At 50.1% G+C, this 15,360-nt stretch overlaps 1 protein-coding gene across 1 annotated transcript in view; it reads right to left on the reverse strand.

Moving 5' to 3' along the window:
• LAMB1 (laminin subunit beta 1) overlaps positions 1–15,065 on the reverse strand; it is a 42,364-nt gene extending 27,299 nt beyond the window's left edge. Inside the window, exons 1-13 of the mRNA XM_035549350.2 lie at positions 14,885–15,065; positions 14,573–14,742; positions 12,361–12,496; positions 10,385–10,458; positions 8,524–8,712; positions 8,366–8,429; positions 6,848–7,050; positions 5,399–5,519; positions 5,014–5,202; positions 4,469–4,648; positions 3,944–4,056; positions 2,911–2,990; positions 959–1,094 (exon numbers count right to left, since the gene is read on the reverse strand). Of these exons, the coding sequence (XP_035405243.1) occupies positions 959–1,094; positions 2,911–2,990; positions 3,944–4,056; positions 4,469–4,648; positions 5,014–5,202; positions 5,399–5,519; positions 6,848–7,050; positions 8,366–8,429; positions 8,524–8,712; positions 10,385–10,458; positions 12,361–12,496; positions 14,573–14,742; positions 14,885–14,909 (1,680 nt within the window). The 5' untranslated portion in view covers positions 14,910–15,065. The remainder of the gene's footprint in view (positions 1–958; positions 1,095–2,910; positions 2,991–3,943; positions 4,057–4,468; positions 4,649–5,013; positions 5,203–5,398; positions 5,520–6,847; positions 7,051–8,365; positions 8,430–8,523; positions 8,713–10,384; positions 10,459–12,360; positions 12,497–14,572; positions 14,743–14,884) is intronic.
• Positions 15,066–15,360: the final 295 nt, after the last annotated feature.

Here is a 15,360-nt window from a genome sequence, read left to right on the forward strand (position 1 = left end):
GCTGAGCCCCTCATCCCTGAGCACCACGAGCCCCTGGCACTGCCCTTCCACTTGGGCAGACACAAATTCACCCAAAATCGCCTGCCAGCTCAAGTGCCCTTGCTGCAGTCCAAGTTGAGCCCTGCACTGCTATCTGACAGCCAAACTGCTCTGTCTTGGCTGAAACGGCAAAGTGACCGCACTCTGCCTGAAACAAATAAATTAGGAATTAGTGCCCCAATTACAGGCAGACGGCGATCTGCTGCTTCAGAGAAACCATTATCTCATCTCCCTGTCGCCTTGCTGGAGGCAAGAATAAATTGATGTAATCGCCCAGCTTCTTTTAATGAATTAAAAGCAAGGCTGTGTGCTTGGGGATGGGAGAAAGCCAGAGACCCCGATGTACCATGCCAGCGGGCAAAACAAACTGGAGGGAACCTCACTTACAAATCAGTTTTTTGCATGATTAACCACGTACTTGGTCATTAATAAAAGAAATGCCACTGATATACAGAAACCCAAAACTGCACAGCAACATGTTTAGATGTGTGCTGCTCCCCCCCAGTCAGTGGCACCGAAGGGAAGAGGCAGCGTTGGTGTCCCACCACACGTGGGATAAGAGGGAGAAGAGAAGTGGGTGTATATGCAGTGGGTAAAGAAGGGATGCAGATACGAAACAAACTGCATGGTCATGATCAAAGAAACTTGACTCGATGATCCTTAAGGGCCCCTTTCAGCTCGGGATATTCTGTGATTCTAACCTCATTAAAAAAGGAAAGTTTCCTCCCCTAAATTACTACATTATTTATTGATACTAAGACTGAACAGCTACAGATGGGCAGTGTTCTCATAGAATTCAGTCTGGCATTTTCCCACGTTGTCTTTACACAACACTCAAGTCATAAAACCTCCTCTTTCCAACACCCAAATGGCACAACAGAGCTTTCCCACAGAGCGGCAAGCTCAAACCGCTACTCACGGGACCCAAGTTGGCTTCCTCTGCCTCGTAGATGTAATGGTCGAGCGAGATGAAGTAATAGCCAGGCTCTACTTGATTGCACTGACGTCCAAACATGTGGGGCCGGCACTCACACTGGCCAGATTCACTCGAGCAGCTAAAATGGAAGAACGGTGAATGTACAGCGCAGCTTGGCTCTGACAAGACACTGCTAGAGCTACCTCCAGGTTTTACATTTTAAGTGACACCAGAGGAGAAGTGCTCCTGGATGTAGAAGCATCTAGACAGGAGGTGGTACCAGGACCTGATCCCAAGCTCTACAGCTGGCTCATCGGTGCTGTCAAGATGTCAGGGCTCAGCCCAGCTGGCGTTCCCCCAAGCAGCGCACAGGCACAGCCTCGGAGCGAGCACGGGCCAGGGACCATTTCCAACAGACAGCCTGCGTGGTTTCCCCTGTCTGGTTGGTGAGAGGACCGAATACTAAAGACGCAAGAAGTTCCTCGGGGCCACACAGCAGTCCTGGGAGAGCTTCACTTGCTTTTACAGTCATCCAGAGCCAAGAGGCACGTCTGTCCTTTGGCTCCAGGCATGCAGGCCAGGCAAGCAGCTGATCTGCTCGTCTGGGCTTGTGCAGAGCAAGAACATGCACGACCCTGCAAGCCCCGGGATGCCAGGCTGCTCTGGTACACGGCAGAGCACATCCCAGGAGGTTGCCCAAGGTAGCTCGGCACGGCACTACCAGCCCAGACCGTGCCCAGCTCCTTCAGACTGGGATGGGCACAGCCAAAGACGTGGGACAGCGAAGGTCTGTCCACAGTGGCATGGACAGATCCACTTCCTTCCTAACAAGCCATTTTATTTTCTCAGTGTAGCTTTATCCCCAAACTGCCTTTCCACATTTTTATTGTCCCCGAACAGTCCACCCTGCATTATGAAGAATGCGTGGGTAGGTTTTATTTTTGAAGAGACCTGCTTACACTTTCTCATGGGAGGGTTTCTTAGTCCACCAAAAGATGTCGCTTTCCTTAAATTTTAAATTTAATGCAGAAACCTTTTCTAAAATCACAACCCTCTGAGTTTCCTTGAAAATCTCCAGACTTTTTAAGCCTCGTCTAAAAGTAATTTTTACCCGAAAAACTTTTGAAATTATGGAGATTCACTTCAGCGTCTGCTTTTAGATGTTAAAGTGCCCCAGCTGCCCCAGGAGGGGAGCTGGGAAATTTCCCCTCCGGGGACGCCAAGGCTGCAACCTCTGCGGTTTGCATGGGGATGAATTTGGGGCGAGGTGTGGCTGCCCCAGGTGCTGCATCCCACGCCCTGGGCGGGAGCCAGGCGGTGGCAACCAAGAAATGGTAGAGAGCAAACCAGGGAACGTGGCATTAATCCATCCCCCCGGGAAACTGCTGTGGTTTCAGACAAAACCGAGATGTTTCAAAGGGTCTGTGGAGGGAAGGAAGAAGAAAAGAGGACAAAGGAATGTGCTGCTGTTGAAAAGCCATGAACCTCATGCAGGGGAAACTGCTCTGATGGGAGGAGTGGTCTGGCCACCCAAAATGCCTGACCAGACATTTAAGGCAGGACTTTCCATACTCTTACCAACGGATGCATCTTCAAAAGCTAGGTTTCTGTCTGAACAACCTCCACTTCCCCAGCGGGCACTTGCAGACCCACATCCAACCCCCGGCAGCACCACAGGGGCAATGCAGCAGTACTGCACTGCTAACACGTTTCCCTCCAGACAGACTGGCTAAAGGGCCACTGGGGGAGAAAACCAAGAGCAGGCTCAGCACAGAAGAGATGCAGACGCCTCTATCGACCCTTGCAGGAATCAAGATCTGCCACTTCCTGCATGTCAGAGCAGAAAGACAATCCTGAATGCTGCCCTCCAGAAAACACTAAGGTGTTGTGATGGCAAACGAAGCGAAACTTGCTGAGGTGAATGATTGCAGGAGAGGAACTGAGCTGGGACTCACTTGTTGTGCAGTGCTCCCCCCTGGTCACAGTCGCAGGGCCGACATCCATCCATGTCATTGCTCAGGCCCCAGTGCTCCGGCTGCAGGAGGAGACATCACCGATTTAACCCCATCCACCCCAAAAGCACGGTGTCATTTTGCAATACTCAATATAAGCCACCCCAGGCTGTCCCCCTTGTCGAGCCACGACCACCCTCACTGCTCTCCTCCATCCTTCCAACTGGTTCAGGAGCTTGAGAAATAAATCCCTTTTCCACCCAGCTTTAAAATAAAGCTTCCAGAGGACTCCAGCTCTTTGGCTTCACCCCTATTGCACCATTTACTTTGGATGTGGGCTCCTGACCCACAAAGGGCTGGGAAAACGACAGCCCAGCACACTGTGCCTGAGCGGAGAGCAGCACGTGGGCTGGTGGGGTTTGAGTTGGGCTCTGCCCCTGCAGGGCTGTTCCTCTACAGCTGGCTCAGCAGACAGACAGCCTTGTTTAGCTTTACCATATAGTTTACTGTCAGATAAGAGAGCCTGTCAATGTTTATACAAACACATCCCTTTATTTGACAGGCTGTTTCTGTAACACTCCAGCACACGTAAACAATGTATGGAAATGTATGTGTAGGAATTAATCCCTGCCTGAAAAATGGCCAGCATAAAAAACCTTTTTTTTTTTTGTTAGCACTTCTTCTCAGACCTTTTTGTCTTTTGCATCAAAAGGGCTCTCGCAGAACTGCCCTAGATCTCCTTTTCACAGAGCAACTGCAATAGGTGCCCTAACGTCTTACTCCTTACATGCACTGCAATTAATTTCCAGATGCTCTCACCAGCCTTGACTCTCCCCTAGCACACATCCCAGCTCCCCATCCGTAACACAGCGTGCTCCATGGCTCCTCACACCCCGAGGTGCCCGCTGCAGCCTGGACCTCAGGCGCCTGCCTGCAGGCGAGTGCAGATTGAGGCCAGCACCTTGCTCCCTGCTTTCCGCATACCAACATCCCTCACACCAGCATCTTCTAATTATTCTTACCGTAATCTACTTACCAGGCACTGACTGCACTGCTTTCCTGTCACCAGGCGCTTACAATAGCAGTTTCCTGTCTCTGAATCACAAGGATTCCCTCCGGGATGGGTACCCAGAGGATTACATGCACAAGCTAGATGGGGAAATACAAATAGGCAGGTCAAAACACAGGACTTTGGTTACCTTTTAGACAGCATCCCATTTAAATATTTATATTTAAGCTTCCTCTCATTTCCCAGGTCAGAGATTAATTGCACAGTTTGCCCACCGCCCATCCCAGTAAAACTTCCCTGGCTTAGAGGCTTAAAAACAAACACGGAGGGTTCTGCTATTTCCACCGCGTGTATTCCCCAGGATCAGTTGGGGAGCTGAGTTTTAGTGGAGGGTGGACTCCAAGCTGCAGCAAATCTACAAGAATGTTTTTCCTTTAGCAAAACATGAAAGAAAGGAAAAGAAAAACCACCCCAGAAACCAAGCTCTCCCAGCACTAGCAGCTCCTCAAAGAGCTTTTGATCCCACAGAAAGGAACACATGTTTTTACTCACACTGACAGCCCGCTGGGTCATCGGCACTCAGACCATAGAAACCTTCTTTGCAGAGGTCGCAACGCTCCCCTTCGACAAATAATTTACAACGGCACTGTCCAGCAATGAGGCCAGTAGAGAAATCGGTGTAGCGATCACATATGCCACCATTCTGGGAGCCAGCTGGGTCACAGTTACAGGCTAAGAAGGAAGCATTGGGCACATTTTATTGACTGCCGCAACAGAAAAGGCCAAGTCTCACATTGAATTATTTAAACTCGCCTGCTGCGTAGAGAGCAGGCACCGTTACCACAAGGATTAGACATGACATGGGTTGTACATGTAGCGGCCAAACGCATTTCCAGATTTTTGAAGAGAAAACAAAACCCAGCCAGGCTCACTCAAGACCTCCAAGATAACCACCTCCTCTCCAGGATCTTCGGGACAAAAGAAGGGGTGGAGAAGAGAGCAGAAGCTACGGTAAATCCTAAATCCTCCAAAGCAAGCCCTAGGAATGACAACCCGGGCACCACAACAACCCTAACCAGGAGTGGGGCTGCACTTACGCTCGCAGACGTCCGGGTCCCGCAGGTCCCTCTCGGGGTGCTGGAAGTAGAAGGGCTTGCACTGCTCGCAGTTGCGTCCCACGGTGTTGTGCTGGCAGTCGTCACAAACCCCCCCGCTGGTGTTCCCCGTGGCCATGTACACGGCCATGTCGAAGTGGCACTGGGTGGAGTGGCCGTTGCAATTGCACTCTGTGACAATGACAGAAAGCACCGTTTAGCCTCAGGGGAGATGCCAGCCTGCAGAAAAGGCATGCCACAGTCTGCTGAAGAACATGCAGAACTTCATGGATGGTCACAAATCCCACAACCCACTCATTCAAAAACACATTAATGCTCTAAAAGCAAGAAATAGCAGACTTCAGACCTGCATTTTACCCAAACTCACTTTTGCATGCGTTAGTATTGCGGCCTTCGGCAGGTCGCCAGGGTAAGTCGTGGTAGAAATCCAAACACTGCTCACAGTTTAAGCCTTTGGTATTATGTCTGCACATGCAGTGCCCGTGGACCTGTCATTAAAAACATATATATATAAAAAAATGAGAGGAATATAGTTGATTATTTAAGATGATGGGAAAAAAATACAAACATGCTGCTTCAGTTCATTCAAACTACAGCCAGTACCTAACAGATGTACTTTTGGGGACTTTAATGCACGTAAGAGGACAAAGGACCACAGGAGCATCCCTTGCCTGCCTAGGTAAGAATGTCCTCATGCTAACTTGTCCTTCTTTCCTTACTGGAATGAATGCATGAAAAATGCTTTCAGACACAAACAAGGACAGCACAGTTCCACCTAAATAATCGCAGAAGTGTCTTAAAGATAAGAATTAGCTGCTCACTATCTGTTAATTAGATGTTAACACGCATCTAGGCATCTAGTTAAATCAGCACAGTCAATTCTGGCCTACTGTCATCCTGCCTTCATTCTTGAAGCCAAAAGCAGAGACCACCACAGTCTGGATGGGTTTTATCCATCAGCCCAACTTTGCCTGCAACACACAAGCACTGAACAGGCAAACAGTGATTGTGTGACAGCCACTGCCCTTGATGACAGGGACTACCAGCACCTGACCCACAATTTCAGAGGCAAACCTGGTTTTGCTGCCGGTCAGGTGGAGGAGACCTTGGAAGAAAGCTTGGAGCAATGGAGCGTACCTGCATCCTGCGGCCCCTGGGGCAACCCACACAACCTCCCCCTATGCCTCTGCACTTCCATGCAGTTAATAACTCACTCATTAACAGGGCTGCTATTACCGTTCGTCAGGCAAAAATCATGGGCAAACCCACAAGCCAGAAGGGATGGAGCACTCACACAGCAGCATGCAAGGTAGGCAGCAGGATTTTCCTCCAGAGCCTCCGGTTAAATGATTAGGGCTACAACTATACAAACTGATAGCCCCCACTTCTCAGCAGATAAGGACTGCTGATTTTGTTTGATTCATCAAAGTGCTTCATTCTTTGAAGCCCCTACTTACTTCAGTCTTAGGGCAACCAAGACAATCCACACGTCTCCAGCCCATACTGTCTCCAGCCCATCAGAATACCCTCCCTTTCTGCCTTCCTGCCTTTTAATTTCATCAGCTCTTTAACATAATTAGAAAAGGAATGCTAGAACTATTTTCACTGAATCTGAGCTCTCTGTGCTTGATTAATGCCAATAACGACAGAAAGGCTCACTGTCAAAGAGTAGTTTTCAATGGTTTTCTTGTTTGAAAGTTAAGGGTGGAGGGGCACTCACATTTCTCCTATCACATCTTCACTTCATTGTTTTTAAATCACTTTAAAAAAAGACAGAATCAGGAACAGCTCTGAGGAGAAAAGTGAGAATATTCACCATTCCTTCCACCTCCTCCTCAAAGCCCTCCACCGGGGCACACTCGCTGGCGTGTCCGTAGCAGAAGCAGTTCCCACGCACCACCATGTCGTAAATGGCATAGTAGTACTTCTCCCTGATCTCCATCCGTGAGTCCAGGAGGTTATCTCCCAGCGTGTGCAGCTTGACGAACTTGATTCTCAGATTTGTGATCTTCAAGAGGTCTGCAGGGGACACCAGAAAAAAACATGTTTTGGAGTTATTTACCAGATATTGTACTGAATGGGAGGAAGCCAGCAGTGACTTCCCAAACACGCTTCCTATGGGCAGATTAGATCAGATTTAATTTCAGCACTTAACGTACTATACACATCGTATCACTTCATATGCCTAACATCCAAAAATTGCATTAATTTACTACATGCTGATCACTGTGAAAGTTAGTTCAAGCTTAATTAAAAGTTCTAGTCTGTTTTACTGTAGGCATACACAGGCACAGGCACAAATATTAAATGCAGGTACACCAGCACCACCGAGGAGACACTGGTTCTCTCCACACTCTGGGGTTTAAAGTGTAAAATGGGGGTGATATTAAGGAACTGCTGACAAATGGACCAGAAGCTTTAAAAGTTATGAGCCTTTTGGACAAAAATCTTGGTTGGCAACAAGACACAAATATATTCTTCTTTCTTATACACCCAACTTGCCCAGCAAATTTAATTAGTTGTATTTTGCTGAAAGAGGCAACACTTCATCAGTGACCAAACACAAAGGAGTTCTCAAGGGATAATCTGCGTAAACGCAATATTGCCATAATTAATTCAATCTACATGTCCACTTGGATATTATGCATAATTTCTTATGGGCTTGAAACAAGGCTTGAAAAAGCACTTCAAACCAATGAAAGCAGACCCTCTCTCCTTTAAAACTTTGAATAAAAAAGATTCAAGCAATATAGCAACTAGCAGACACTCTTTTTCTTCAGATATTTTTTTACTTCAGATTTATTTGCCTGCTACAGGCATTTTTGTTTTATGACCACATCTGCATGGACCAGTCATTCAGTGCTACCAAGGCCAGTCATCCAGAAGCTGTGATTTAGAGGTTCTGAACTCTAAAACATAAAACACAACCCTGATGTTAACAACAAAATGATGTTAAGTACGTTTGTAGTTCTGATCCTTTGCTCTCTGAAAACCCTGCAATTACATGATCATGTCCAAGGCCTCTCTCAGTGACTGCATGTACTTTGGGGAGGGGAGTTCTTTAGCAAAAATATTTCCCTCAACAAATAAGAAAAGGACCAACTCCAATGACGTGCATAAGAACGATCACTTGAATTGACACCAGTGACTGTTATTTCCCAGTAGATCACTGTCTGAGTCAGGAAAAGAAGCCATACCAGAAACGTATTCATACAACTTCAAAATTATTACCAGGGCAAATGCATGACTTTATTTGTGGCTTATTTTTTTAGATAGCAAATAACTAAGAACAGAAACCCTTTCAAATAAGCCTGGAAGATGACTGCATACATACTTTGAATCCTTGGACTGTACGGATCTTCAATTCTAAAAGCAGGATCTAAGACACGATATATTACCTGGAGGAAAAAACAGTACAATAAAAGATTCAGAGAATCTGCATTTGTATGGAAAAAGCCTATACAATCAACACATTGAAGAAAATCCTCTGACCTCTCCCTCAGTTGAAGGTTCAATGTCGGAGTATCGGGAATCACAAATGATATCATCCACTTTCTTCATGGGTCCAGTTGAAATCCCAGGAAACGAGCTCTCACAGTCATATGCAAAATACCTATATACTTGCCATGTTTTTCCAAAATCAGATGATCTTTCTATCAACATTGCGGCAGGACGGAATGTCTAGTGATGGGAAAACCAAAGGAGATTGTACTTGGTTAATTGTTGTTTGCATTTACACCAAGCACCTTTAAGTATGAGCAATCCACACATCTGGATTTTAATCTCTCTTCTCTCTCTGCAGTGATTATATCCAATATTCACCCTTTCAGCCTTTACTGCTGATATTCTACTTTCTGCTCAGAGGCAGACCTTCAAAACAACGCACATCAAACCACAGACCAGACAGCATTCAGCAATCGAGCACCCAAACTTGCAAGTTTCTCAGATTCCAAATCCTTTTTCAAAACTGGAGATTAAAGCAGGGCTCTAGGGAGACAAAGGGATTTTTTCCACTGCTTGCAGAAAGCGGCACAGCCTTCTTCCTTGCCATACCTCGTCACCTCATCTTCCACAGAGACATACCGGGTCTCACCTCCTGTCCCCAGAGCAGGAATCTCTTTACGGAAACCGAGGTGCTGAGCTTCGTTCGCTCGTACTGCACCCAGCTCCCCCGAGTCCCAAAACCCTACTCCACCTCCCTGCATGTATTCCACTCCAGAATAACAAGCTAATGAGATTTTTAAAGAAGATTTTGAATCCCTTTGATCCCCAAATCTTGTAACAATAGTAATGTTTCCATCAGCTGCATTCCAAAACACAGACACTAATGTAGTACCTGGCTTGCAGCAAGGAGTGCCAACAGTCCTTTCATCAATCAGATGGATTCAGACAAGGCACTCAAGGAGCCAAGCACACAAAACATTTCAGTCACAGCTGGAAAGAATTTTTTTTCCTGGTTCCTGGCTGAAAACACCGCCTGCCTTACAGACTGGTATCTCACCCAACAGAAAACACAGTGACATCGGGGTAAGGCAGCTTGAGCAGCTATCCCACAAAGCCAGCAAATCATCCCTAAAAAAACCATCTTTTTCCCCTGCAGCCTTCATCCTGACCAAGATCCCAATGAGCCCAGAGGCACTGGTACCCGGTGAGGGTCCCTCAGTGCTGGGGACCCGCAGAGGGGACCGCCTTCCACCTCAGCCAACACCTTAAGGCAAGGGGAAAAACCCAAGCCGATGCCTCAAGGCAAAGGAACTGGCTCTCCTGGAAAGCTGACGGGTGTAAGTTAGGAGATTAATTTGTTTACATACAAGGAGATTTAGCCCTGCAGGGACTGTGGGCCCTGAATCCTCAGCTAAAGGCTGCCTGTGATTTAGGATGTACAGGACATAATCTGCCATTCCAGGACATCTGTTTGGAAAGAAACAAAGACACTTTGTGTACAGATGTTCCTTCTTCCTGAAGACCTTTACATTTGCCAAATGAAAACTGATAGCATGGCCAATTTTATTATTTTTTTTAAAGAAAAATCCTTGCTACTATATGACTTAGGTAATGATCTTCTAGAAACACAACTACTGCAGAGAGGCAAACGACCCGCATTTTGTGTGACGCCTTCTGCAGCCCCACACACTTGAAGTTTGAACACAACTCAAGTCACAGCTCACCCTTCCTGCGTGACTTCAGGAGTTAATGGTTGGCAGATCTAAAAATCAGGCTAAACAGCTCAAACAGAGCCCCCATTCCAAACGTCGACCTGCGAAGGACTCTTGATTCCTTGTGTTTTAGGAGACTTGTGGGGCTCTGTGCAGGGCTCTCACTGAGGGCGCGGGTAAGGCCGTGGTGTCCTTACCTTGAAGGTCATGATGAGATGAGTGAAATGAAACTCGGCCTCCAGGTTCAGCTGGATAGTCACATTTTCCAGACCTGCAGGGGCAGAGCAAAGAAACTGCAACAAACAAGGACACCCGTCAGTCTCTGCAGGCTGGTGGCACAGGGCCTCTTTTCTTCGCCACTTGGATCTGATGTCAGAAAGGGATTTAGTGCATTAGTAAAGTTACAGGGAGACAGCAAGGAGCTGCTGAGGACCGTATCACACAGGGACTGCTGTGCATCACCTGCAGAGACACCCTGCGGCTACACCCAAAGCGTGAGCCGGCACTACTGTGATCTCAGAGCGCATAACGTGGCTAACACCGACGGATGTAGGATGAGGACAAGGGCTGCTACGGGCTGGATCCTGGCACCAAGGTGCTCGGTGGCTGGTAAGGGCGAGGATGCCGAGCCCAGCCCCAGGCTGTCCTCACACAACACAGCCCATGGGGCAGCAACCCAGCCCTGGCACCCCAAATCTCACCGTCCGCTGGTGGGGACTGTTCCCCATCTCTTTTCACTCACTCTGGATTCTCCTGTCCATCCAGACGCAGGAACTGTTTCTTTATAACCGGTTTTTTGGAATGCCCCTAAGCCAACTATCCCAGCCCTGCCTTGCCACCGTAGGAAACCATGACAAACAAAAGGTTTTCCCAACTGTGCTGCACAACTACCTGCGGTCACAGACTCTGTGCAGAAAGGAAGCAAAACAGTTAGAAATATTACTTTGCCATGTGAAAAGACCTCTCAAAACAGCTGGATACTAATTATGCTGAAGTTAGAAACAAAACAAAAATCAAGTGAGATTTACAGAGAGGAGGAAGGGTAGGAAATGAAAAGAATAAACCGATAAAACACTTAAATTTTCAACTAGCTGTGACTTCATGTAGAGCGTGCAGCAACAGTCCCTTCTGCTGCGTGCCTGAATGGAAGAAAACATGAATTGGACAGAAAGAATCATTTGTTTTTCAGTCTTGAAGGACATTTTCATGACCTTATGAGCTAAGAACTTTTCTGTCTGAATGCTGCCAAGCTTGTTGTAAAAAACATGAATTATTTGGGACGCTACAAGAGAGCCACTAGAGATGAGCAGCTTGCCAGTCTGATCTAAATTGTTAAAAAAAAATGGTTAAAAAGGATTTAGAGAAAATCTTTCTTTACTGGACAATAGAAATGTTACAAGTATTACCATGTTATTTTAACATAGAGTCAGATAGCTCCCGCTAATGCATGTGCAGAAATCCCATCCTGTCCATCTGGCTTTAAGGCTTTAGGGCAGGATGAAAATCTAGATGCCTCGCTTTGTGTAGGGAAGCACGCCAAAAGCAAAACCATAAAAGCAAAAAAGGGCAGAGGAAGGGTGAAAAATAAAACAAAAGGCCACCAAACTAACACGCAATATATATTGAAAAAAAAAAATAAAAATTGCCGGCTCGTTTCTGGTGTTCATTTTACCGTTTGGCACGTGAGTACAGGAACGTAGGGTGCCTGGGGCAGGGAAGGCAGGGAGGTGGAGGTCTGAGGGCAGGACCACAGCCCGGCAGCCCCCAGCCCACCTCCTTCCCCCGGCTCCCCCAGTGGCAGCGGTGAAGCGGGGAAGCCCTGCGGCGCTTCCTGCCTTGGCTGCCCCGGGATGCTCGCCGCTGGAAGGCTGTGCCGCTGCCTCTGCCCAAACATGAGGCAGATCTGGAGCCGGGGTGGGAAACTTCTCTTTTAGGAAAGGATTCTCACAGAGCGGCGGGAGAGAGCTCTTTCCAGCACTCCTGGAGGGTTCGCGGGGCTTCGTTACGGACACACAAAAGCAGCCAGTTTTACTCAGCCCTCCGCTACCAGCATGATCCTTCCCACAGCAGCGATTACCAGCCCTGAGCTAACAGCAAACACGTAGGTACCCTCAGACAAAAGAAAGGAAAGTGACTCCCAGCCCGGGGAACGGTTCCCAGACAAGCTGCATACCGTTTTCTGACTGCCACCAGAGCTTCAGGCGATTCGGAGCAAACGTGGTGACCACGTTTTCGATGCGATGGCTGTCGGGATTGAGGGTGTCATGGAAGGGATCCTCAGAGTCACATATGAAACATTTTTTGTCCTCCTGAAACAACAAGATAACTGGCATTACTGATTTTATCCACGGGGCAATAGTTGTTTCCTGCAGATAAGAGTATTTTCCATCCATATCGCATTCCTCTGAATTTTGCCTGCAGGAGGCATCGAAGGTGTGGTGTTCGTTTTGTTTTTTTTATAATTGATAAGTGTATTTACCTTTTCGAATTAATGCAAATTGCCCGATGGAAGATATGCCAGGAATTTCATACACTGTGTTTCTATGAGAGCACGCTTTCCATCTGAGCTGCGGGTTCAGGAAATCCCTGCCAGCATGCCGATTCCCCAGCAGAGCTCATAACCAGCGGCAGCGTCTCCAGAAAATCCCTGAACTGCAACGTACGCACGCAAAACTGCACCTTCAAAAACTTGAGTGTTGTAACCCTGGCTTTTAGGCGCTAGCTTTGAGATGTAAGTTCTCCACGGTAGGGACATCTCCATGGAGTCTCAATGCACGTGTAGCCCATCGGTGATTTACTGACCGGGTCTTTTTCCTGTAGGGTTAGCTCTATGCTGAATCCAGCTTTTCAGGCTCCTACCTACACCGCATCCAGGCACCTTCATCCGTGACTGCAATCTCAAGCTAAGCACGCAAACCCAGCCTGCACACCCTACAAGACAGCTGGGTACAAGCCTGGCATGTGTTTTTTTTTGGAAAATGGACAAGCGCTTCTCCACCAAAAGGACAAAAACCCACCGTGAGTTTTGCTATATACACTATTTTTACACAGGGCTGCCTAAACCATGCAAAGCTTGCAAGGTAAGACTCGAGCTGAACCGAAAGGGAGGGTTTCTGCCAGAAATAACTCACGTGTGGCAGTGCAGGGGGGGCAGAGGGGCTCCTAACGCTGCAGGGGCGCCCAGCCCCGGCACAGCAGCAGCCGAGCGCTGCGGGCCCCATCCCTGCAGCGCAGCTGGGGAGACGGACGCGTGGTGCTTTGCCAGCCACGAACACGCGAGCTGGCAGGTCTGTGCCACGCTGATTTCCCATTTCATTGAGTCCTGCGGGTCTGGGAAGGCGTCCATGCCCTCCCGTCCCCTCTCATCCCATCCCGCAACATCGGCCCCCTGCAGCCACTCGTCCTTCTCCCACCAAATCACTGTCCAACACCGAAAGGTCCCGTCCTGCAAAGTGCTCGGCCCGGTGTGATTAAGGGGACGCTCAGCACCTTCCTGCACCCACAGCCTGGCAGATTTCCTCAGTACCGCTTGCGGTTCAGAACTAAGCAGGGACATATCAGAGAAACACCGAAACGGGGCTGCGAGATCGGGAATGAGGGCGCGTTAAAACCATCTGAGGCGGTGCTTTTAACATAACCCACCTGGGAACTTCAGCATTTTCTGGGACAATAAAACTAACAAGGCGCCTTTGTTACTTCTTTGTAGGAGAGATGCAAAGAAACCAACCCCAACATGTGCCGAAAATGTTGCAGCGAGGCTATCCCCCCGTGTTAAATCCACTGTTACCTCCGGCAGACAGAGCAGCGCGGCAACAGCGGGCGGCGGGGAGATTTGTAACTTCAGGGCACAAACGGGAGGCGTTCCCCTTCCCGGTGTCAGGATCCGTCCCCATTGTCTCGGCAGCTACTTCAGCCTGGGGTTATTCCCTCAATTTCCATCTAACCCAGCGGAGATCCCGCTCCCATCCGCCACCCCTCGTGTCTCGGGGACCTTACTCTCTTACAGACGTCTCTTAAAGGCTGTGCCTTCCACCAGACGAGCCTATCTGCCTCCTTTTACTCGGAGGCCATACAGATGTAATTATATGACGAGAACAGCGGCCAAGACATTATAACCGGCTCCTACAGACCACTTCCAATCAGGAAGCTGTCTAGACGGCTCCGCGTTAAGGCTGAAAAAAAACCCCGAGCATTAATTGAACTTACCCCCGGTGTTAATTGCACTTACCCCGGCTCTTCGTTCCCGTTAAGCCCCGGCGGGGCTCCCCCAAACGCGGCACCGGCCCCGCCGCGTCCCCCCCCGTCGGGGCTCGGCTGGCTCCGGGGGGGCGCTCGGTGCCACCGGCCGGCCCCCGGCCCACCCCCCCCGCCGTCGGGGGGCTCACCTGGAGGTGGCTGACGATGCAGTAGGGCTCGGGCTGGCGGAGGCCACACGTGGAGGAGGCGGAGAGGCGGGCGGCGCGGCCGATGAGGAGGTCGCCGGTGGCGGGGTAGCAGCTGCCCTCGGCGCAGCCGGAGCTGTACTCGGGCTCCTGAGCCGCCGCGACCCACAGCGCTGCGGGGCCGGGGTGGGGGGGACACGGAGAGAAGGGAGAGAAGAAGAAGAAGGGGGGGGGGGGGGACACACACACGAGGTGAGGCCGGGCCCGCAGCCCCCTGCCCCGACGGCGGTGGGAGCGGGGCCGGGCGGCGGTTACCGAGGTAGAGCGGGAGGAGCCCCATGGCGGGCACCGACGGCACGGGGACGAGACGGGACGGGACGGGACGGGACGGGACCCCCGCTCCGGAAGCTCCCCCGCCGCCGCTTGGCTCCACGCAGGCGCCGCAGCTTCCCCGCGGCTCCCCGGGAGCGGCTCCGAGCCGCCGGGCGGCCCCCCCCGGCCCTCCCCCTCGTCCCCTCCCCGCCGAGCTCCCGGCCCGACGGCGGGGCGGGCCCGGCCCGGCCCCTTCCCTCCCTCCTTGCCTTCCCTTCCACTCTTCCCGCTGCTGCCTGGGCTGTGGGGAGGGGGCTGTGGGGATGGGGGGAGCCCGGGGGGAGAGGCTGGGGCGAGGGGGAACGACCTGAGGGGGGAGAGGAGGGGACCCCCCCCCCGACCCCCCGGGGGAGCGGGCACCACCGACGGGGCCGCCAGAAAGCGCTCGCTGTGGGACTGGGGGTGCTTGGCCCCATTCT

Source organism: Cygnus atratus, chromosome 1 (genome assembly GCF_013377495.2).
Source record: "Cygnus atratus isolate AKBS03 ecotype Queensland, Australia chromosome 1, CAtr_DNAZoo_HiC_assembly, whole genome shotgun sequence".
Classification (NCBI taxonomy): domain Eukaryota; kingdom Metazoa; phylum Chordata; class Aves; order Anseriformes; family Anatidae; genus Cygnus; species Cygnus atratus.